At 38.0% G+C, this 25088-nt stretch overlaps 1 protein-coding gene across 1 annotated transcript in view; it reads right to left on the reverse strand.

The window, feature by feature from the left end:
* The window catches only part of OFCC1 (orofacial cleft 1 candidate 1), a 158291-nt gene that overhangs the window by 77242 nt on the left and 55961 nt on the right, over nucleotides 1-25088 (reverse strand). Inside the window, exons 8-11 of the mRNA XM_014308603.1 lie at nucleotides 23809-23828; nucleotides 23624-23716; nucleotides 23052-23151; nucleotides 6782-6921 (exon numbers count right to left, since the gene is read on the reverse strand). Coding sequence (XP_014164078.1) covers nucleotides 6782-6921; nucleotides 23052-23151; nucleotides 23624-23716; nucleotides 23809-23828 — 353 coding nt within the window. The remainder of the gene's footprint in view (nucleotides 1-6781; nucleotides 6922-23051; nucleotides 23152-23623; nucleotides 23717-23808; nucleotides 23829-25088) is intronic.

The following is a 25088-nucleotide window of genomic DNA, read 5'->3' on the forward strand; positions in this document are numbered from 1 at the left end:
GGCAATTCAGCTAAGTCAAAAAGTGCTTTCGTGCTGAGCAGGAATCCAAGCTGAATCGTGTGAAATGCCTGTGAGGGACAAAAGCTGGCAGTGCTGTCTTGAAGATATTTTGACAACACTCACAGAAAAGGCTCCAACAACTTTGTGGGTCTACATTGTTCAGTTACTGGAGACTCAACATTTTCCATATTTAAGAAAAGAAATTAGCAATTTATTGTCAAAAATCTGCACGGTAGCCATACTCAATTTTCCCCCGACTATTACCAAATTTGAACCATATCCTTTCACTTTCACCAGATAAGAATTCTCTAAGATGGAGGAAGTGAAAAAAGAGCATTTTGGCAAGGAATTATAAACACACAATCCTGGAGAGGTCTAGGTCAAACCGTGAACTGCTCCAGCACTGGGGAGCATTTTCCCTGCTCTTTCAGCTCCACTACTCATAATCGGATGTCAACCACACAATTCCCTTGACAAGATCTCTAGGAAAAATTTGGGTCTGTACTAAAGTTGCTCTATGACAAAGCTCACTACTCCTTTCTGCTCAAGAACATTAAAGCCAATACAAAAGAAAAACAAAGAACACCAACCAACCAGACAAACATCTCCCTAGTAATTGTGACTGATCAGTCACTGACAACTCTTAACTAACTCTTTGTATCACTAATTTCTCTTCTCTACTGCTAGAGACCAGCTCACAGCTGATGGGGTTCTACAGGTCTGTAACCTGCAGGAGGAAGCTCATTGGCTGCCAACTCTTTCCATCATCCTGAACATACAAATAAAATTATCATCAAGTATAATTGCACTGAGGTCCACAGGTAATTGCAATAGTACGTTTCCCCTCACCATAACAATATCCAATCCTGACAAAATTAAGAGTGTGCATACATATTGGAGAGCTTTGCAAAAGACTCCCAGAGAAAACAGTTCTTAGCAAAGACTCATGTATTTTCATGAGTCCTTACATGTTTCATGTATTTTCAGTCCTTGAAAGTTTGTTTCCTACTTTTTTTCCTAGCAGTTTAGATTCATTTTGAAATAATACTTTTTGTTTATTTCAATTTTTTTTCCAAACATTTTATTTCTCATTCAATTTTCACCATCAAAATTTTACCACAACGCACTAGAACAGAGAAATAATTCTTTCATTGCACAAGAGAGGAAAGAAATAAAATCTCTGAATGTGTGCAGTTCATTGAAATTTGCCCAAATATGAAATTAATTATATAATAAAAAAGAAACTGTCAGCTTTAGAAAAATTAGAGCGCATAGGAAAGGTGCCGTTTTCATATTTAATGATTTGTCCATAGAATAATTTTCCAAAAAGTAAACTTTTCCTGTAGCAGAAAAATCTCCCATTGCACTAAAACTAAAGCAAAAACTCCACAGAAATATGTAGTGTTCTGCTGTAAAAATTCAATCCTCAAAGATTTGAGTACGCTCACTAAAGCAAACACCATCTAATACCTGAATATGTTAAAAAAAACCAGACCAAAACAAAAACATGACTTGTGTCCTGCTGAGACTTGCCCGTAAAAAAAGTTCCACAAAGATTTCAGAATTGACGATTGTGCTCACACAACCAAAGCTTAAACCTTTTTGAGAATAATGTGTGAAGATTTGAAAGCATTCAAAGAAAACAGTGGGATTTCTGATTACTCCTAAGAGTTCAAGCTTGGCCTGCCTTTAATTACATTTCAAAATGGAATTAGAAACAATGAAACAGGGTTTAGGTGGACTATCAGAAGTTACTGAGAAATTTTTAAAAGATTAGCACTTTTTAAAACACACAATAAAGGGTTATTCTGCTTTTCACAAAGGAAGCTGAATGTCCGCTCTTAATGGCAGTATTTTATATGTAGTGCATGAAACAGATCCTACCAGGACAGCTATAAAAAAATGGTAAAATCTGACCTTTGATTTTAGGTAAATGTTACATATTTGAATAAAAGATTGCATTTATAGGCAGCCACATAATTTTTTTTTTTAATTTTAATGAAATCTTTAGAAAAGCTCAAGGGACAATCCAGGGCAATTTTTAACAAGCAACACTAATTTTGAACAAATTCAAAACACTCAGGCAAGGATTTTCCTCTAACATAGGATTCATCACCCTCCTAACTTGGTATAAATTCAATCTGTTCTGTTTGTATGACATAAACAACAAGCAGTTTCACAGGAATGAGGCAAACCATATGTGAAGGTGTTTTAGAAAGCACAACAGGGAATACACCAAGCAAAGAAGCATCTGCATTTATTTCAATGTCAAATCACATGTGTATTATAAAGGGAAAGTTTATTGTCTTTATATAAAAAACAAGTTTACTGTATTGTGCTCTTTACAGTTAACTCTTTCTGCCTCTCAGTATCCTCCTCAATTTGGAAATAAAATTGATAAAATTCATAAAGTCCACAGGTGCAGTGGCAGGGTTGTAAAGGGGTCTTCAACTTTGTTCACCCTACCCAGGCTGTGACATGCTGCCAAGAGCCCATTTTATCCTCACCATCCCCTTGCTACCTCTTTTGAACAAGGGCTGCATCTGCTCCTGATGGATGCAAGTGACAACAAAAGGCTGGTCCAATGCCCTGGATTCCAGACATGCAAGAATATGACTCTAGATAGGATTTACCAGCTTGTCTGCTGCACCAAGATGCTGTCTGGTCCTGCATTGGTGCTGCACTGACCAGCCCGCAGCTGAGCCACCATGGGCAACATGCTATGTGGGGCACTGGGTAGTCCCCCACAAAAGGCAGTGCCCAACAATTAATTGGTTTTATAGAAGCTGGCCAGAGTCAGTTTAACACGTTTGGAGTAGAGGAGAAAATATTTCAAAGCAGCATTTAGCCTGGGTAGGAGCTACAGGCACAGTTGTTAAAAAGCTAATTGCATGGAGACAAAGGATGATCGTTACTTTTATATTAGTGTGTAATGTTAACCCTTGAGAGCTGTGTTTGATGATAAGTTGTTGGCAATTGAAACTGCTAGTTTTTATATTTAAACTGAAGCCTGAAGATTCCTAAAGTCACAGAAAGTGTATGTCATTATCTTTTTTCTTTTTTTTTTTTTTGTATTAACACAAATGAAGGTTTTTGAAATCTGGGGTTTTTTCACATCTCCTCTAGAACTATACATAAAAAACAATGTTAATGCACTGAAGCGTTAAAATTATTTCTCACATCTGTTTTTTTATACATATTCAGGAAATCTGGCTTTATAGTGACAGTCATGAAGAACATTTTTTTCCTCAAATTTTGTTTCAGGAAACAGAAGAAGAGAGCTAGAGAGCTTCTGAGAGCAGGTTTTGGGCTGCAAGGTCAAAATTCCTCTAAACTTTCCTCCTTTTCTCTCAAGGTTACAGATGTCACCCGTATTATTTAGACAATAGTCACAAATAATATTGATGTTCTGCAGCAGATTACACAGGATTTTAACTCCAGGAACAGAAATCTCATAGAAAGGAGCTTCAGCCATGCTCAGCAAAGCAACGTCCTGGGGTGGGCTCTCCAGGAAGGCCAGCAAAGCACTTGGTGAGCCCCAGGCACCTACCAGGCTGTGACTGCAGCAGGGATGGCCCTGCAATATGCAACCACATTTGCCTGTTGCCTTAACCTCTTTGCCCCCACCTCATCTTTTGGACTCATCCCCCTCACCCTCAACTCAGTGGACCCAAGCAAAAGCCCGCTGCTCTGAGCAAGGCTGTACATGGGCACAGAGGGAAAGGCACTCGTGTAGGCTGTGAGATGGAAGCTGAAGCCTGTGGGCTTCTGCAGCCAAAATGATCTTTTTATTACATATGCGTATAATGGCCACTGTAAGGAGGTTTGACTATGGCCTACGGATGTGAGACACCACTGTCAAATTAATATGAATGGAAAAGGACAAGCATGCTCTAGCAATGGAAGAAAAAAAATTACAATTATCAGAAAAATATTTGTGATCACAAAAGAATATCTTGTTCTTACTCACCAATCTCCCCTTTGGCAAGCCTTAAAAGAGAAGAGCGTATGAGAGAAGGAAAAGAAGAGAGAAAAAAATCATTGGGAGAGGCAGGGGGTGGGGGGGAAGAGAGAGACTGAGACAGCGGATACTTTTAACTTGTCACAGTACAACACTAGCTTTTAATTAATACAGGGTATGTACAGCTTTGAAGACTGCTGGTCATACAGTACTTTATGATAAATACATTTTATGGGATTTCGTTTCTAAAGAGGATTTTGTAAAATAACCTAGCCCAATAAATGATTTACCAGCTGCAATAAAAGATCAAGGAAATTGCTCAGATTGCATCTTGGAGCATCTAAAACTCTGAAGTTTATGGAGATCTAAGCTGCCCCCAGATCTACAGTGCTATTAAAAATTTTTGTAGTAGCTAATTATCTTGCATTGCATTTTTTAAAAGGTAGCAATTGTAGTAGAGAGGAAGGTCTGGAAACAGACAAAGAGGAGTTGATGCCCTTTGATGGAGAAGGTAGGAGAGAAGGAAAGGAGGAGACAGACAGAAATGAATAACAATACAAACATCATGCTGGTACAGTAACAAATGGAATTAACAACTCACAAGGTATCAGATTCCTGAGTAAATTACCTGAATTAACTCTATAGTTTAAAAATAGATTATTAATACATTTTTATATTATTATACATTCTTTACACTACATGCTATGTGTAACACCTATATTACTTGACCAAGAGTGGAGTAATTTCATTTTCCTATTTTTTTTCTTTCTGATAAATAGGATGACCACAAGTGAAGCAGAAAGCAAAGAGATTCCCTCTAAATTCTGTTTAGTTCTAATATCATGGGACTTGAACATAAAAAATATGTAAATAAAGCAAGTACTGGTCCTTATTTCCAAGAGGATGATGGATGCAGTAAATAGAATGGCATATTGAAATAAAAAAATTACTGGCCTCAGCTAGGACAGGCAGCACCCTGACACATGCCCTGTTGCTTTTGTTTTGTACCAGGAAGATCTGGTTCATGTCCTGTAACTTCCTGTGCCCAGATATAACTCTTCCTGCCCAGGGAATCCTGGCAAAGTCAGTGTCCCTGCAGGCATGGGGCTCAGGGACAGCTGGGCTCCCAAGGAAAGGACAAAAAAAAGAAATAGAAAACAAAACGGAAGAAAGGGCAAATATTTTCTCTTATGCCCCAAATCAAAAGGTGAGGTGCACGCCAACAGAGACAAGTGCCTCTCTGCTCTGCTTCTCCAGATACCTTGTGCAATTTCAAAAGCCATGGAGTTGAAAGCCTGGGGCCAGGATGATAAGCGTGGAGTTGAGCCCCTCTCCCAGCATTTTTAAGCAGAACAACTTTGAAAAGAATAAAGGATCAATGCTGCTAACTTTAAAGGTAGACAGAATCACAGAATGATTTGGGTTAGCAGGGACCCTAAAAGCTGTCTAGTTCCAAACCCTCTGCCATGGGTTGGGACACATTCCACCAGACCAGGAGGTCCAGGGCTCCATCCAACCTGGCCTTGAACACTTCCAGAGATAGGGCATATACAATTAAATATTAATTCTATCACTGTAACTGTGCAAGACACGGAAGAGAGAAAATGAAGTTCACCACTGTGGAAAGCAAGCACCTTGAGATAGATAATTGATGATAATTTGGTTAATTTAATTTGAAAATTGAGGTAGGCAAAATGAAACAGTGGGAGCTGGCAAGGATATTTGGATGAGCACTGCTACTCTAAAACCTATTCTTATATTATGGCCAGGATGGGGGAGTCCTTAATTGTCCAAAATAACCATAATTAATCCAGCAGAATTATGAAAGCCTAATTATATGAGTGTGTGCTATTCTCCTGCCTGATTTATGCCTTCTCTAGTATTCAGGGTTAATCACCTCTAGGGCTGAGTTCAGAGTACCACAGTGAAAATGCACTTTGTGTCTGTAAGGTCTTTACCTGACTTCCTGGCAATTTTAAAGGCATCAAGGCAAACAAGAGCAGAGCATAGACAGCACTAGAGATGGTGAGGGCTGCTTGGCTTGCTGGTGAGATAATCCTGTCTCATGTTTTGATAGGGAAGTGATTTAAAATTAAATTTTCATAGACCTACACCCTATTCTGATGTTTGTTTTCTGGATGCTTAATTTGAAACTCTAGGGGCTGATTTGGAGAAGATGATGGGTTCCAGAAATGTATATTACAGCTGGATTTTGAATATTCAAAGCACAGTAGGGAGCTATATGAAAGATTATCAGATCATTTCATTTAGTAAAGGATTGGGTCTTCATCGTTTTTTACTAATTACAAATAACTGTCCAACTTTTGCAATTACCTAGAAGATGATATTCCAGGATATATAATTATAAGTAAATGAAAAGATTTCATTTTGATGTAGTCTTTTTAATTTCACTTTAATTTATCTGTTCATTTTAAGTCATTCCCCATATGTGCATTTTATAACAGAGAACAGTAATAATATTTAAAGCAACATCCAAAAAAGGTAGTGTACTGCTCCTGAAATGCTGAAAAGATTATGCTGAAAATCTTTTTGCCTTTATTCCTCCGACACAGCTTCTCAAAATAATGTAGCAATGCCAAAATTGCATTCTCAGACAAAAAGTGCTTCTAATTTTTTTAATTCAACTTCACTCATAAATAATGCTAAGAATCCCAAGAAAATACCATGGGTTTTGTGTTTTGTTTTTTTGGGGTTTTTTTTAGCCCAAAAACTTTCATCTAAATGTAGAAGCCTCTGTAATACACATATGGCAAGGCAAACTTTCAGGTTGTGAAACTATTTGATGCTGAGATCACTTACCACACAGAAAAGGTATATTTCTCCAAGTCTTCCAAATAAAAATTGGTCTCTGCAGATGTTTTCCCTTCTTCTTGGCTTGCATTGTTCTCTGGACCTGATTTTAATTCGCAGCATTGGTCAGATGGGTTATTCCTCCTGACCTTTAAATGAAAATAAGAAACAAGTTAGAATACTAAGGTAATTAGTGGGATACAGCTAACAAAGTACGAGGTGCCACTTTCTCTGTTTTGAATTCTAGCTCTGTTTTCACTCTGTAACAAACGTGGGAAACAGCAGTGGCAAAGCTGCTTTGGGTATGTATTCAAAACACTTTGAATAGACTAGCCTATTTCAATTGGAAGGGACCTACAAGCATCTGTGGTGCAGTTCAGGGCTGACCGAAAGTTAAAGCATGCTGTTAAGGACACTGTCCAAATGTCTTTTAAACACTGACAGGCTGGGGGCATCAACTACCGCTCTAGGAAGCCTGTTCCAGGCTTTTGGCCACGCTCTCAGTAAAGAATTGCTTCCTGCTGTCCAGTCTGAACAATCTGTCCCCTGGTGCGTCTTTGAAACATTCACACACATCCTATCACTGGATACGAGCGAGAAGATCTCAGCACCTCCCTTTCCACCTTCTCTCCCCAGGAACCTGCTTTTCTCCAAGCAAGACAAGTCCTCTGCCGTTCCTGACAGGACATGCCTTCCAGCCCCATTTTCCCCTCCTCTGGACACATCCAAGGTCATTTTCAACCTTCTAAAATGGTGGGGCCTGGAGCTGCACACAGAATATTTTTCTGTGAATTGATTTATGCTCCTATGGGGCTGTGACAAACCCTCTCAAGGAGGTGCAAGCTCATGGTGACACCAGCAGTCAGCCACTCTTCCTCCACTTGCTTGCTTTTTCCAGTCTTGGACATCACACCCTGCCAGCGCAAAAATCTGGACGTAAGCCATATGGAAGGAACTGACCTGAGAATTGAGTTAATACTGTTTGGGTTCTTTTTTTTTTCCTTTTTTTATTAACTGGGTTAGCTCTCAGCTGGACCCATTCTGATCCAGGCCACTCTGCCCCCGTTGCCAGCACGAAGGAGAGGGATAGTACCTCATCCTTCAGTGCTGGTGCCAGGTTATGCTCATTTAAACTACTCTGTGAGCTACAAAGTAGAGGATCCTGATCTGCACTCATTCCTGGAATAACATCTTTGCATGCACAGGGTCTGATTCAGCAGCGGCATCTCCTCTCTGAACTGACTACCAGATTCCCTGGATGTTTGGCATTGTTGCCCCTGGACAGAGAGCCAAACATCACTTCCACCAAGAGACACAATGAGGTCATAATTTACCAGACAAACATCTGCAGGTGACTTCCACAGCGATATCTATTAATACCTTCCCAGGCACAATACCTCCCTCTGCCAAGGGTTTGCTAACATTTAGCGAACAAGTCTAGAGAGGATAAGTGGATGGATGCATTGGTGCAGTCACATCACTTTACACTTTGCTAATTATGAAAACTACAAAGTTTTTTTGTTTAGATCTGCTGGTTTTTGGCTTTTGGTTTTGGGAGTTTTTTAACTCTGTAAACCATTTTGCTTTAAAAAATGAATTTGTATTCTGAATCTTGGATTCAGAATCATGGATCTCATGCACATTTTGAATTTCAACCATGACTGCCCAGCTTTATTCCGTAGAAGACAAGGTTTCAGAATCCATAGTGTATGCAAGGTGCCTTGTTTGCACTGATATTTTCTCCATTAAACTATCCCCGTGCAAAGTACATGTAAAGACATTATTTAAGACATAAATCCCAAAAGTGTTAAACAGTACTATGAGTTAATTTCTCTGAGATTGTGTTTTCTTGTCTGAGGTACAAAAAGCAGGAACTCGGTCATCTGCATGAGGTTGTCATTATAACCACAGAATATGTTTTACTTCTCTCAGAAGTCACTGACTGTGAGCATTCTCTCTTTTATTGCTACCATCCAATATTTTAATATATGCAGTGGTTTGCATACTCATTGCAACAAAAGCTGAATTGTTGCTAGTGCCCATCACTCAGAATACACTTAGAGGGAGAGTTTTACTACTCTTTAGCATAGATGAATTTGGGGTATGGAGGGCAAAGAAGAGAAATCTATATTCCCCAAAAGGTTGAGGTCAGACTCAAAGACCTTTCTCATTCCTTTTCCAAATAAAATAAAAAATAAAAATTAAAAAAATTTGAAAAATAAAAAATAAAATAATAAAATAAAATAAAATAAATCTGTTTACAAAAAGAAAAGGGACTGCTGAGGAGAATAAACATGAACTTGAACTTGTATCTTTTTCTTTAAGTATGTTCTTTGCATTAGTTTGTCCTTGTTTCCTAGATACAATTGTTAGGTAACGTCATTTTAGAAGATGCTATCCAGAGATACAATTAGGCCCAAATTATAGAAATCAGGCCAAATGCCTAAATCTTGAACATGCTGAAACAAGGTTCTTTCTGAACATTAGGATTCATTCACTCCATTAAAAAGTGAGGGGCTCTCACAACCTCTGAAGGGAGATTTCACATGCTCACATTTCTTTTGTGCAGAAGGATTCTCATAAGAGGCTCAGTTCAGAAATCTATTCAAACATGTCAATAACTGTAAGCTTGTGAGTCATTTCAGTGAGACCAAAGCGACTAGACAGTGCTGAATTGCCCACGGGTTTATGCACCTCACTGAAACCAGGTCACTTTAATGTGGCTTTGAGAGCCACCCACAACTGAAGTTCCTATAAGACTACGGCATTTTGTTCAAAGGCATTGTGCTATTATGGGATTGTAGGAAATGAATTTCACTCTGCCACTCCCATGGGTTGGGCCGGGTTGCTTTGCCCATTACACCCACTCCATCAGTCCTTAAATCATCCCTCCTCTAGATATAAGGCTGAACACACTCACAAATGCACATCTCAGTCTGCAGCTAAATTTACATGAAACTCTGTTTTCTTCGACTTACCTTTATCTTCCTGAAGAAATAAATCACATGGAAACTTAGATGTTGAAAGGCAAGGGGATATCCAGCTGGCCAATCTGGTTTTGCTCACAAATGTAGATCATCACTCTATTAAGTTGAAAGTTGTAATTATAATCCCCAGCTATTGAGTATTTGTGCTACACTGCACAAGTTTTTGGGTACTCTGAGTACTGTGGTGATTTTTTGTTATGGGCAATTAAAAGGATTAAAAATGTTTCAGAGTGTATCTAGAACAGGGTGAGATAAATTAGCAGAACTATTAATTTGAATGTTCATGCTTGCAGTTCATTCACTGCAGCCATACTGATTTAAGGATAGAAGTGGACTAGCACTTACTGAGAAAAAATTGCAACTATCATTGGAAAATACCTAATTTAATAATATAGAACAGAGAGAAGCAATTTTCAGGAATTCTTCTTTGTGTCTTGCTTCTCAGGATCTACATTAAATCTGAATGTTTCTGTAGCATCTCACCCTGAAAATGTTATCATATTGCAGATAAAATTCCATGGTTACTTGTACTGAGAACACAATATTTATCCACAAATTAATGATGTCCTTGGCCAGGATACTACAAATACAGATACTAAAATTTTCTGATGGTCCTCTGCACAAGTACATGAGAGCTTGAAGCTTATGGATGCATATGAAACATATCTACACATTACTGAAGTTATATCATCCTGCAGCTTGATCAAGTTTCTGTTGTTTGATTGCTTGGTGGTCTTTCCTCCTTTGAAGTTTCATTGCTGGAGAGATTAACTATACAGGAGACAGCAATACACCTGGTCATGTGAAGCCTTATTGTGGCTATTAAAAAATTCACAGGGATAGATTAAAGACATGCAACAACCAGAGCAAGCAAGGCTACAAATCATTCTCAAATGACACAAGCTCCAGTGGCTTCTCTGTGAGCTTTAAGGGAGATGGTGATGTTCATATCAAAGCCAGCACCTTGTGATGTCTTTCTTTGACCTCCTTCAGCCAAAATGAGCCACAGTGCTTGTCTGCATTGCCATGGCAATCTTGGTAATCCTCTGTAAGGAAAAAAAAAAACCACAAACAAAACCAAACATAAATTATTTTTATATTTGTGCACAAGGTAAACCTCTGGAAAGGATTCACCTGGGTTTTGGTCCCTCTCCTAACAAGATGCTGACTAACTTCAGGCTGATCATTTTTCTCCCTTCATCTGAGTTATAAATAGGTGGCTATTTCTCTCCTACATTCTGAAAGTGTTAGTATGATAAATGCAGAGAAGACTTCAGATGCTGTGGTGTTGGAAATAACAATTGCATAGATGAAAAATGGGGGGAAAATTAGAAATAAAGAAATAGACACGAGAAGAGTGACATGGGAGAGTATTTTAAACATCCTGAGAAGTGTTCCTCAGAAGACAGAAGGAGGTTAATTTTTTTACATGGGCATAGTTGTGGATCAAGAATGAGGCACAGGGACATGAAGTACTCGAATAAACTTTTCTTAGAAAACACAAGTCACGCATCCCTCAAGCTCCTGAAAAGCAGTGACCTGTGGAATGAACAAAAATGTACTCCCACATCATAGTAAGCAGTGGTGTGGCAAAAATAAAGGTCTGTACTACATGTTTTAATGTATGGCACATGGAGAATAAGCCAAAAACAGACTTAACAATTATTTATATTTTTTTTCTTTTTAAGTTATTTTGGGTTCCACACAGTAAAAGACAGTCAAGTTTATTCAAAATCACAGTACAGGAAGGATCTGCTCTTAGGTGTTACAGTGGTTGATACACAATATATGCAGATACCATGTCAGTTTTAAGTCTGTGTTTGTGTATACACCTATGGATATATTTCTTACTTTCTACATATATATACACTCATGTACAGGTGTATCTATGTTGAGGAATGAGGAATTAACAGATATTTACATCATCTGGGGTGAAAGAAGAGGCCTACTGAAATCAGCGAGACAGCTTAAAATACTGCTGCTGGGTATGTCACGTGTGTGCGCACATGCAGTATAACCTGTTTAAATTGTCTCTACATATTTTGTGTATGGGATACCTGTATGGACCCATAAACACACATTAAAATATAAATATACCTTTGTAAAGATGGTTCTTGTGGTTTTCTTTGTTTAATTTTTCTTCTTCATTTTTTTCCCCCAGTGCACAAAAATGAGTTTCCAAACAGCCTTGCTGAAATGATGAATACTTTAACAATGTTTTTGGAGTCAAATGAATAAAGCTGTAATTATCTTGGCAAAAAAAAAAAGGACAATAAAAAGAATAAAGAAAACAATAATATTCTACATTTAAGAAGTGGGAGGGAGAAGGATCTCAAGTTTGTTATTTAATCATGACGTGCTCTTTTTATATTTTATTTGTAAGGCTCTGAATGCTCTTTTCTTTGTATACCAGTGAGCTCATTACTTTAATTCCTCATAGATTTCTCTGAACAATTTTTGCTAAGTAAAAACACAATGTAATTCTTCAATAGCTGTAACAGTAAGAAGCTGCTCAAATTAAAGATCAATAAAAAGTACAGAAAAAATCTGTATGAAAATAAATAAATAAAAGAGGAGATGGGAAATGCCTGCAATTAGACAGGATGAAAAATCTAAAAAGAAATTAAATTTAGTTGTAATACATTTCCCATTCTTTTCTTCACGAAAATTACTACTGAAGTGTTTTTTTTTCTGTAATTTAAATGTTAAGCTGCCAGATGTGTGTCTCATGCTTGAAGAGTTGAAGCTTTGCATTATTTAGCATATTAAGATTCACAGAATTTAAAAAAGGGCTCCTTTATTGCCTGGAGGTTCTAATTAAGTAAACCTTAGCCTGGTACATTTAAAACTTGCAATACAAGAGATTTTACTTCCTTTTCTTCTCAGTAGCCAAATCTCATCAATATAATAAATATGGAAAATACTTAAGATGATACAATTTTTCTTTGGCTTGAGGAATTAAACCTATCTATTATTTTAAGAAGTTTTTAATAGAGGCCAGCAATCAGAAAGACATTTAAAGACTCCAGTCTACTTTTTAATCATAGGAGTTGCTCCTACTTAGTGGTTGGGGGGAAGGGAATGTGTCTTATAAAACTGGACTATGTAGAAATTTTCTTCCACATGCAAAAAACAAAGCAGTTCTGAGAGAGAAACGAGAACCACACCATTTTTATTATTAAATTGCATTTTACTTTTTTATAACTTTTTATAATTGACCACAGAATCCTAATAAAGCATTAATTAGCTGCACTATCAGCAATTTCTCCATTGAAAGAGGTGGGACTGCTGCACCAGAAACTGTAATAGCATAGAAATTCCTTTGACATGGAGTACCCATAAATCATACCTTAAGTACAGTTATTTTTGCCATTTTAGAAAATGTCAAAGGTGTCAACTTTGTCCAGATATAACACTTAGCAGTGACTATTTTAGTAAATTGACTCAAAATACATTTTGTTCCCTGACAGGGGAACATAATATCATTCATGATAAAAATGAACAATTTGAGGAGTAGAAAACAGCGCCAAGAAAGAATGATCAGAGACAGGTATCATAGCTGTGACAAAGGCACAGTAGCAGATGTAGACTCTCTGTTAATGGGTTTATTTGGAAGTCAAGAAACCTACACATAAAAGCAGGAAAATAGGATTACACCAGAGCATGGAAAAGGCAATAAGATTCTTAACCCAAAGTTATACATCTGTGATCAGCTATTAATAAGAAGTCCAGTAGAATAATTTAAATGTCTACATTCATATAAGACAAATAGGAAAAATAGGGTGGCATCTTTTCCCACCATTGTGGAACGGGCATGACAAAACCAATGTCTGGATTTGGAAAATCGTGGTGATATGAAGGTTATTTGCAAACCTTGACAATGCTGAGAGCAGTCATTTTTGGGTCATATTAAGTCCCAACCAAATAGCTCAGATACCACACGGATCGTGCCTGAGAAGGGATAGAAGGAAAGGGTTACCAGTACAAAATCCCTGAGCTCTTCTGGGACCTGAGTTTTTAAAATACCATGGAAAGAGGTTGGAAACAAAACCGTTATTGCTACTCTGTTACCTTTCTCCACATCAGCCTTCTCAGGGCAATAGCAGAGCATAATAGCATGGCCTTTAAAATCACCCTTTAGACCGTGTCTTACTGCTTCCAAACCCTTGGAGAATAACACTTATTTCTTGCCCTCTGCCTTCAGCCTGGAAGTTATCATCTTTGGTTATGTCTTCTGTAACAAGTACTGTGGTGCAACAGGAGTGAACCTGTAGAATGTAACCAAGGTTTGGGGCGACACCACTGAGCAGTGGAGACCCCACTCTGTGTTGAACATTTCGTGTCAGACCAGCTTTTTAGTCTGGCCCTGGTAACTGATGGCCCATCAATACCTGATATGTACATTTAAAGTATATCCCCTTGCTCACCTTCAACCCTAAATGCATATAGGTCTAATACTGTGAAATATTTATTATTTATGTATGAGAGGCATAGGGAATCTAAATGATTTTTTTTAAAATATGGGCAGAAAGAAATCGCACAGCTCGGAAATTACTTTACACAAGTTTGATGGGAACTACTTCTGATTTTTATGGGGCCAAAGAAGTGAAGTGCAGTGCCTTCTGATAGCTGCAATCTCTCTTTAAGTCTGTAGGAAAGGGGTTTAGAGTGGTACAATCCAAGAGTGGAGCAGAAGACAAAGAAATCACCGCAGCAGGGACAGAAATAAGATGAAGATCCTATTTAGACTTCTCTCCTAGTAATGCACTAGTCTATGGGAAATCAAATAGCATGGCAAGAGCTGGAAAATTGAAGAGTTTGGATTGTGAGGATTCCAGAACCAGAAGCAGGATCTGACTTTGATCCTAATTGGAAAAATCAATGCAATCCTTTATGCAGTCCTGCTCAGAGAAGGAAAAGACCAACGCAGAAAGAAGTTTCCGCCATATGAGGCTCTGTCTCTGGGGTCCTACCTGTGTTAAAAAATGAGGACCAAGAAATCTTCATTTTATTATATCACTTTGTTTCCTTTAAAGTGGCTCCCATGAGGAATTACCAATGAGAACAGCCTTTTTTTGTTTGATTTGGCTTTTTGTTTTAGTTTGGTTTGGTTTTGGGGGGTTTGTTTGCTTGCTTGTTTAGGTAAATATTTTTGCATCTGCATACAAATTTTATGTAGAAGCAAACAGCATCTCAGTAGGGAAAAAACATCACTGCAGTATAAGGGGAAATATTACAATGAAGATTCACTGGTTTTCATAAAATTGTTTCTGAAATGCTTGCGAGCATAAATACAACCCTCTCAATGAAAAAATTTCTCACTTATCTATACACATTTTAACAAATGTAAAGCCTCCTCTCCAAAGGCAATGATAAAATTAGAATGAAGCTGGTTTTGTGTTTGGTATTTTGATATTGAAGGAACATTTTAATAAATTCTGAATAGAGTTTTGAGTGTTATCTGCTGCTGCTGTAATAAGACCCATCTTAGCCTGATACCATCTTTGCTTAGACATTATTCTGAAACTTTGCTCTAACAGAAATGTCTTTTAATGTCAAAAAAGGACAAAATTCACTTCCCAACATTTCTCCACAAATACAGGAAGAGTGTTGAATTTGAAATCTTAAATATGAACAATATTGAACATCTTATTTTCAATACTCAGTTTGTTTTAGAAGACAGACATCAAACAAAAGATTCCTTCTGAGGTAGAAGATCTGAAAGTAGGAGCTAAAACTTTATCCTGGGTATGCCCTAGGAAGGTGATAGAATCACAGAGGTTCTGTCAAACCCCAAAAATGAGCAGAATGTCAGTTGCTTGTAACAATTTGACTAAGACTAACAATATTTATGAGAAATATTTAATGTGTTTCCAGGGGTTTTACTTGTGGTGCATGCATAACTGGGGGCTTTGAAAAAAGAAATTAGGCTTCATATGAGAGAAAGGCTGGGGATAAGGTACCTGCTGGGATGAGTATTGGTGGAGAAAAAAATGCCGGGACTGTTGAAGCTTCAAATTAAATACCAGTACAGCACAAACCCTAGTTTATAAGTCATCCTGCAGAAAGTATCTGGGGATTTCAAAATGAAGCTTTTTTCTCTCCATCATTCTGAGTGCAGATTATGAGTTTATTGGTGACATTACTGGCAGTGTTCCATCACAGAAGACCAATGCTTTAGTGATGTGACTTTTGAAATAAGTTTTTCATTAAAATATTTTGCAATAGATGCAGTACCAGAAACTGAGTTCATCAAGGAAAATTTCTGTTGTGTCATGAATAAAGAAAAGCAAAAAACTTTTTTCACCTAATTCAAAATGCATGTATATTTTGGAGATCAGCTTGTAGTTCAGGTAAACTCAGAGTTAAACTCAGAACATTTTTTTTTTTTTTAAGTTCTCGTTCAATCATAGTATTATCTCTTAAATATACCTAGTCAGATGTGATAATGATGCAAAATAATGCCCTTTGAACCTTGCTTTGGTAAAGGTTGTGGTAATTCAGTACTTTCCAAATCAGGCCACTTCTGTAACTGCATAGTTTCAGGGTATTTGTAAGAGGTTGACTTGAACTGAAAATGTGGGTTCTAAAATGCTCTGTTTGCCACTGGGTCTCTGCCAAACTCCACATAAATATTTTGAATAAAAATTCAACATGCTAGTTTTAGATCTAGATAAACATTAGTGATGGGAAGAGGGGAGAAGAAATACCTGTCTACCTGCACAACTAATTATTGGGTTTTGAGACACACTCTAAAGGTGGAAACATCCAAATGTTGGCAAGGAAAATAAATCAGAAAAAAAAATTAAAAGCAAACAAAAGCAAATGTCAAACACCACTAAGCATTATTTTAAAACCCCTTTCATGTAGGCTACTTATGTTTTTACTATTTTATTTTAAGTTGCTTTGCACAACTAATGTTGGGCAAATGAACAAAATAAATTTCAAAGTAGATTCTACTAATGTAGAAGTTGAACAAAATTTCTAAGCTAGAGCTCTGCTCATATCCTTAGAAGAACCAACATCTAGAAAAGACATGTTAGGTGTTGATCCTATCAGGACATGTAATGAGAACCCTTGAAAGATTGAAAATTATTATTAATTACTTTTTTCTGTAATATGCTTAACATTTTGTCACAAACACCCTTCTAACAAAAAATGACACCAGCTCTGTATTTTAGTTCTCACGCTTCTATGATAGTGTCAATATTCAGCATTTATGAATCCTGTCTTGGCAATGCCATATTAACTCCTACCTCTATTTGTGCCCACTTAACATGAGATACTCAGCATGTGCACCCACAAAAGCAGATGCATAGTTCTAGCCTTCCTTGACAGTCAACAGAGAAAGATGGCTCCAAAGAAATTGGTTTTGAATGACATTTCATGGGTTGCTGTGAAAAGGAAGTTGGCATTAGCTTCAAAATAACATTCATCCAAAATTCTACTGCATTATTTCAGGGAGCCCAGAGACTTGAAGAAGATAACAAGCTACTGTTTACACAGATAAGAAGTAGCTGTCAGACCTCAGGTAGCTCTCTCCTACCTAATATTTCACAGTTCAGTGTCTAACCATGACCTATTACAGCTTCCTGGTGCAGAAGGAAAGTCACCCTCTCCCTTGAAAAGGTATGATTAAATTATTCCCACTTGCACTTTCTTCTCCTCACACTGGCCTAGGCTATGAAGTGGGAGTAGATATCCAGATATCCTTGGTATCTTCAAATCCCTGCCCCATGGTAAATCCACCTCTGGCCATCATGGTGGTCTTTGAGTTTAGGAGAGGACTTAGGGATTATATTACTCAGTTCTCAGATAAATACATTTTACCTGGGACTTAACAACAAAACAAAAACCAACCAACAGTAGATATCCAGATATCCTTGGTATCTTCAAATCCCTGCCCCATGGTAAATCCACCTCTGGCCATCATGGTGGTCTTTGAGTTTAGGAGAGGACTTAGGGATTATATTACTCAGTTCTCAGATAAATACATTTTACCTGGGACTTAACAACAAAACAAAAACCAACCAACCAAAAAAATCCCAAAACCAAACTAGAAACAAATAAACAAAATCAAGAGAATAAAAAAACACCACAGCAACTTGCCAGGCTTTGCCTTCAGAAGAAATCCCATGCCCCAGAAGCAAAAGTTACCTGATGTAAATACAGACAGGCAGTTTTATGCAATTTAGCTCAGCACAATTAACAAAGGATACTGCTATTATTGTGCTGCAGGAAGAAAAAAGTACTTCCCAAGCACCTAACTGCAACATGTTGTGATCCATGGATATAAATGACCAAATAAAATGAAAGGATGTAAAAATGTCACGGAAACACCAGCCGTAATCTAATGTTGTCAGTGCACTGCACACACACCTTGTAATTACTAACACATTTGGCCTACAAATATATTTTAGACGGGGGACTCCACTGTTTCTGTACCTTTTTGCCTAAGCTGCTTTTGATCCCTAACAATTGATTTAAACTCTTCCATCACTTCCTTTGCCCAGTGAAATAATGACGGGATGATATCACAGGGCGAGGGGGAAGGCAAATGAGGGTATTTACACACATGCCTGGCAGATCTACTTGCAAACTTTCAGTAAATTAAGTAACACAATAAAAGTCCTAACCTGCTGGAAGCATTTTAAGCTCTTCTCTTTTCCTCACAGCTTCTTCTGACACACACGCTTCTCCTCCTTTCGCAGCATTAAACTGCTTTTCCACTTCCTTTACAACAGTGGGAATACTTCCCTTATGGGTGTCAGGATCTTTCAGGGAGGTCAGAGGTTGCCCTGCAGAGGAAATGACAAGCTGTGAAATGTAAAAGAACAATTCCTTCCACATGTTTCCTTGCTCCAGGAGCAGTAAGGGGTTGTCGGCTAGCATCACGATGGGATGGGCCAGGCCTTTGTCTTAGCAGTCCTGTCAAAACTAATTTACAATTAAAGACCTGTGCAACTGTTTAAAGCTTTACAACCCTGGCAAGTTTCAAGGACTGCTGAAGCCAAGTGGTACAAACCAACCTTACTATTAACAGCAAGATAGACAGACAGAAGGAAGATAGACCAAAAAAATACTCTAAATTGTACAGTAACCAGAAAAATTGTACACCTGAAAATTGTCTCTCTCTCTCTCTAATATTTATTTCTGTTATAAGCTCATAGTCTGAGAACTAAAGGCATTTCAGTGGTTCTAACTCTTCTTCTGGTTGATGCATAGGGCACAGGAGCCACATGCATTGCTGTTAGACAGCAGATCTTGCAAGCGGAAAGAAAAAATAAAGTGCAAGGGAAAATGAGATATTTGTTCATGGTAAAAAAAATCAGTGTCCTTAAAACCATTCCCAAGCAGCTGCATTTTTTTTTCTTTTTGCTCCCACAGTAGAGCAGGGGCAAATAAGGGACAAGCAGACTTTCTGGAAAGAAGATTTTAGACTCAGAAAATCTGCATGTAGGTGTTTAGTCCGACACAAAACAGCTGAGGTAGAGGAAGTCTTTCTGTGTGACAAATCTACCCAGCACAGCAATAGCAACAAATACTTCTGCTAGCCCAGACACTGGGAGCAGTGTATTCATGTTAATGCGACACTGTACAAGTTCTACTACAGCAAGATCATCCTGGTGCTGGGACCTAACTAGCTACCTTTGAACACTTTCCCTCAAAATCTTGTCTGATAACAACTCTCCTCCAGCACAGTCCAGCTAAGTAAAACTCCTTTCTTGATTTCATACTCCAGAGCTTGGGAAAATTACTGCTTAAAAAAAATGCACAATCAGTCATGACTCTTTAGGTTCACCAAAAATACATGAAGCTTAGAACTGAAAAATAGAAAAGTACTACTTCAGTATCCTAATCCCCACTGACTGTTCCACCTTCTACCTTATAAGCACCCTTTTTAGATCTTGAGTGCACGTCAGTATGTGCTGGTACAGTGCTGACCGTAGCTTCAGGACTTCAAAATGGCCAACCTTAAAGCAGCATGAATGTCAACTGGAATGAGAGAGGTTTTCCTTTGGTTCTAAAAACTACAATGGATAACATCATTCCTAGCTTTCCACTTGCCTGTTTTATCTGATCACAAGTTTAGATGGGCACAAAATGGTGTTTGTGTGTCAAGTCACATCAATAGCACAGCTGCAGAAGAAAGCATTTGGATGAAGGTTCCCAACAAATGTGGAGCAACACTTTCCAAATGAGCCTATGTCTGACCTAAAAGTGTTTGAGCTGTAGAACTAATATATGAGTGCTGTCCATCAACTATTCTGAGGATGAAAGGGCTGCCAATTCCAAAAAATACTGTTATGCTGACATTTTGCACATGTGAATCCCCTCTTCCTGTGGATGCTAAAGTCAGAAGGGGTCCTGCTGGATTTCACTGTGAGAACGTTTTCTTGATGGATTTGCATGTTTATTGTCTGCATGGAGACTCACAGTTTTGAAGTTGTCATGCATTTTAGAAGCCCTTGTTACTTAGATCCAAACCCACCAAGGCAACATTCCTGGTAGTTGCATCAAATTTTCTTACCTAAGCTCCTTCTACTAGAGCTGTTACCACCTTTCACACAACAGTAGATAATGAATTCTACTCAGAAATTGCCATTTATTCTCTGACAGGGACTGTTGATCCTGTAAGGAGCAACAGATGAAGAGCAAAATATTTTCCTAAGAAAAACAAAGGATGGTGGTGGCAGAAGCAGAAGCTGTCTTCTGCCATGAACCTCTTAGAGAATACCACTTCAAAAGAATGGAGAGAAGATATGGTTTGGACTAAGAGACATGCCAGATCTGATAATGTGCATCTTTGATCTGCAAAGGAGGTAGAATGGGAGGCATTATGTTGCATTTCCCTGCACTGTGCTCTAGGACCAGAGAGCCTGTGCAGCAGGAGAAGAGCTTTACCTAGCCCTACATGGAGCTGTAGCTTAAAAGAATAATGTAGCCTGGAGTTAATGGAAATAATATGAAGGTTCTGTTTTAAGCTTCTAAAACCAAGACAAACTTGAAGTGAAGGCTAAAACACCGTCTCCTAACCTGCTTTATTTCTCTTATATGTTGCAGCACCACATATGGTATTGATATATAAGATCACTCACTATTTAGACTACTGCAGTAGAGTGAGTTTCAGAGCACCCGTCTTCATTTAGACTGTTCTTGCTTTCTCTGGTTTGTGTCTCAACCTTAATGTCACTCTAACAGAGCTTTCCCGTCCCTACCCCAGTTTTTGGTGGCTTAACAGATATAATACTGAATTTATAGGACATATCAGTGTGCCACAGTTTGCCACAGATCATAAACACATTTTTCTGCTGAAAATGTTGGTTGTGATTTTCACCACGTGACCTCCAGTTCTCTAAGGTTTGTTCCTTTAATTGTAAATAGGCAGAAAGTCATCAAGCTAGCATTTAATAAACTTTTAATTTGAAAAGGATTACCACATGTTGTGTTTGTTTACCCATTATTAAATCTCTTAGCAACATATCACCAGCAGAAACAGCATACTGTAGCACTGCACAGATACATTAAAAAACAAAGCCATGGGGGATATTGGCAGCTAATAATGTCTTTAAAGAACGCTCCAAGAAAAATAAATAAATATAAGCAATATCAAAAATTACCCCTAAAAGTTTAGTTTGTGCAAATCTGTTTGGCAGGAAAATTCCAGATCTTCCATAATCGCCTTATCGGAAAATTTCAGAGGTCTACATGCAAAAGAGGACATACACTAATGCTCTTTTTCGGTTCGTAAAAACATGTCTTTCTTGACTTTTCAAACTGAGCATCATGAGTTTTTCCAAGTGTTTCCAGAAAGCATGACATATTTAGCTGGATCCTCTATGTGCAGTTCCAAACGCATGTGAAGATTGATGGTGGGACCAAACAAGTTTGGTCCATTAAGAGTTTGTCCATAATTTTCACTGCTGATAAGTGTTGTCCGCCATTCTACATTTTGGATCCGCTATTCATGGTTTTCTGCCTCTCAAAGCAACTTAGCAGATATGTAGAAGATATATGACAACAAAAAAGACTTTAATCCTATGTATAGTGTATGTTTACACCTCCATGCTTCTCTTATCAGGGTGGTTATATAAAAGCCTTTTGATCACAGTGCAGTTGCTGCTTAGCCTAAAAGCATCTCATGGCAAACCTAATTTTCTTTATCTTTTAAATCACCACTAACTGTCTGAAAAATACTTCTCCTGGACTCTTTTCAAGTTATGCTTCCAACCTGATCTGCCCATTTACCATGCTAAATGATTATTGCTTATGTGTTCTTTCTTTCCTTTCCATAGCCTCTTCTTTATCCTCCTGTGCCCTCTACAGTGCATCACTACGGCTGTTCTCAAATGCTGAAGGAACTTCTGTCCTGAATAAATAATTCCCTGCTTTAGATCTGTACATAATACTCACACATACACTACAATCTATGAGTTGACTGAATGCTTCAGTTCATTAAACAAGAGGGAATATAGAAATATCTGTATAGCAAAAATGAATTCTTTTTGTTCATGGAAGTCTCATGCCATGTGCTGAAAAAGGAAAAGAACAACAGTAGCATCCTACAATTCTTCTCATTACTGGATTTCTACCAGTAGAGGAGCAATTTGTGAGTCCATTGCAATATGGTCAGTTGTGTCCTCAGTGTAGCTGCATCAGAAGGTTCACAGAGGCCAGGGAGGATCAGTTTAAAAAGAACATTCAGTGATTTTTTGAGAAAGCTTCTGGGGAAGTCTGCTGTACACAAGCAAATGATAATTGTCCTTCCTATGGGTTATCACTTGATTGAATCTTAACAGAATTTCAGAGGAGTAGCATAAGGCATGCCTCTGATGTCAGAACTATCTCCCTGCCAAATCTGAAGTCCTTGTTGTAGCCCAGGGAGGTGCTACAGTTCTTCCAGAAGTACACAAAAAAGCATCTTTTTCTTTTCTCTTCCTGTAAGCTTGGAGCCATAAACAGCTGAACTGTTATTGCTGTGACATTCCAAGCATTATTCAGCCTTAAGGACAGGCCAGCATGGCCATTCCATCCTCATCAATGAGGCTGGTTTGAACTGTTCACATCTGAAAACAAAGTTAAACCACCTTAATAAAAAGAGTCAGAGTATTCCTGCTATAACACATGTTGGACCCACATCTGACTGATGAAAATCTAGCTTCACAAGAATGATAATGACTAGCCAACATTGAAATGAATCTATGGGTTGATCCAGCGAGAGCCTGAATGTAAACATCAAAGTTTGAATCCATCACCTTGTGGTCCAGACTGTACAGTATTTTCTGACATACCATTCTTTTCGGCAGTGCTTGAATACAAAGGTTCAGGTGGTAGATGAACATGCATACCATGGTTATTTTGCTTATCTGAATCCTGTGGTAGTTTAATAATCTAGGAAGAGAAAGAAAAAGAAAAAAAAAGTAGTTTAGAATTCCACAAAGCCAGAACATGCTTGTTGTACACTGTTTATGAAGCCCAGCAGTCCAAGATGCTGTTATAAGAATTTTAGGAAGTTCTTGCTTCTCTGTACTCTGTTTACTACACTTTTCTCCCATATAATTTTCCCATGTATTTCTTCCCTATGCTTACTGATTAAAGCAGACATCCCAGTAAATGGGAGATGAGCCACAATCCAATTTCAGAATAAAAAGAAAAATATAGAGAAAACGAAACAATTTTTTAAAATACAAACCTGAAAGTAGAGATTGCATAACCAGTGATCCAAGTCCTGAGAAATAAAATTTTCAATTTTTTTGAATCGGTCAATTTTGGAGTCATAATGTCCTCTGAGGAAGGGACATTTAAATTTTCCCTCCAAAGCATTAAAATTGTTATCACATAAGGGAAAAGCTCCCCATCCCACTTCTCGATCAATCCAGGTATAGGTGCCACGAAGAAGGAAGAGTTCAAAGAGGAGTACCATGCCTGGTTGCACAGCTTTTCTATGTGGTAGAACCTAGAAAAGGAGAAAGAAAGATTTATTTGTTACCAAAAAATCACAAGGGAACTGACTTTCTTTTATCATATAAAGCTCTACAAACAACATACCTTTGGTCCAATTTTGCACGCTAAAACAATTAACAATTCTTCCCAAAAATCGTATATTTGAACAATTTTCCACTCCAACAAAAAATGCTGTGCTTTTTCTAGTACGGTTATTTTATGATTTCTTTTCTTTCCCCCTTTGCTTTCAGAAAGCATTCATATTCTGTCTTTATTTACCAGTGGTGGAAAAACATTACCACTAGAAATCTTTAAGAGAGAATAACAAACCAGCTTGGAAATCCGAGGTGTCCCTGTGAGGGCTTGCTGAGATTCACCACTGGATTAGTTTTGCAGCAGCTTTGGAAAGTTCATCCAAACACCCAATAAGAACACTTGCAAACTTGCTCCTCACTGAGTCACAAACTCTTCTCCACCCAGTTGTGGGAACGATGTTGGTACTTAATAGCTTTCTTCCTTTGAATTAAAGCTCTGAGTGAAAAGTTTGTGAACCTCAGTGTAGGGTTTAAAAGGATTTTAAGGTAAAAAGTTCTCACAGAGAACTGGCAAACACAGTTTACACTTTTCATAAGATAGGTAAAGATATTCTTCTGAGCAGCTTGGAGGTGTGGAAGAGGGTTGCCAATGCCTTAGGGCCTGAAGCAATTGGGTTTCCATAGCAAAGACTTGAAATCTAGTGGTGAAGAAACACTCTGACTTAATGAACTTATGTAAATCCATCTGTAGGATTTTGGTGGGTACAGAAGAAAGAAGGGTAAACACAAAGAAAAAGAAATTTGGTCCTACGCCACATTTTTAACTGTTTTCATTAATTAAAGTGGGCATTGACCCAGGTGCTGTTGAACAATTCTAATACATTCAAAAGGACAAATAAAACAAAACCTCCACAAATGCGAGAACACAGAAGATGATTGCCATTGTACCCAGGCTAACAGCTACGAAGGGTAGTCACCTTGGGGACAAGGGGAGCAAATACATCAGCTACGCCCCTCACACAGTGTAACATCTGCTTCACCACTGCTCCTACACATTCTCCTGAGAGAACTGTGACTGCCTAATCTCTTAAATAAACAATCTTGGATGCTTCTTTAATAGAGACAATTTTCTGTTATTTGCATGTTTTTCATGTTTTACCATTCCCATTTCAGTCTTCACAGTTCATAGCAACAAATGCCTTGGTACACTTGCTTGTTCAACATTACCTTGCCTTCCAGGCAAGGCAGAGAAAGAGGAGCCTTTTCTCCTTCTCTCCTCACTGTGAACAGACACATACTTGTAGAAGGCCACAATATACAGCAGCATCTTCTCACTCTGAATATCCTGTA

Source organism: Geospiza fortis, unplaced genomic scaffold (genome assembly GCF_000277835.1).
Source record: "Geospiza fortis unplaced genomic scaffold, GeoFor_1.0 scaffold219, whole genome shotgun sequence".
NCBI lineage: Eukaryota > Metazoa > Chordata > Aves > Passeriformes > Thraupidae > Geospiza > Geospiza fortis.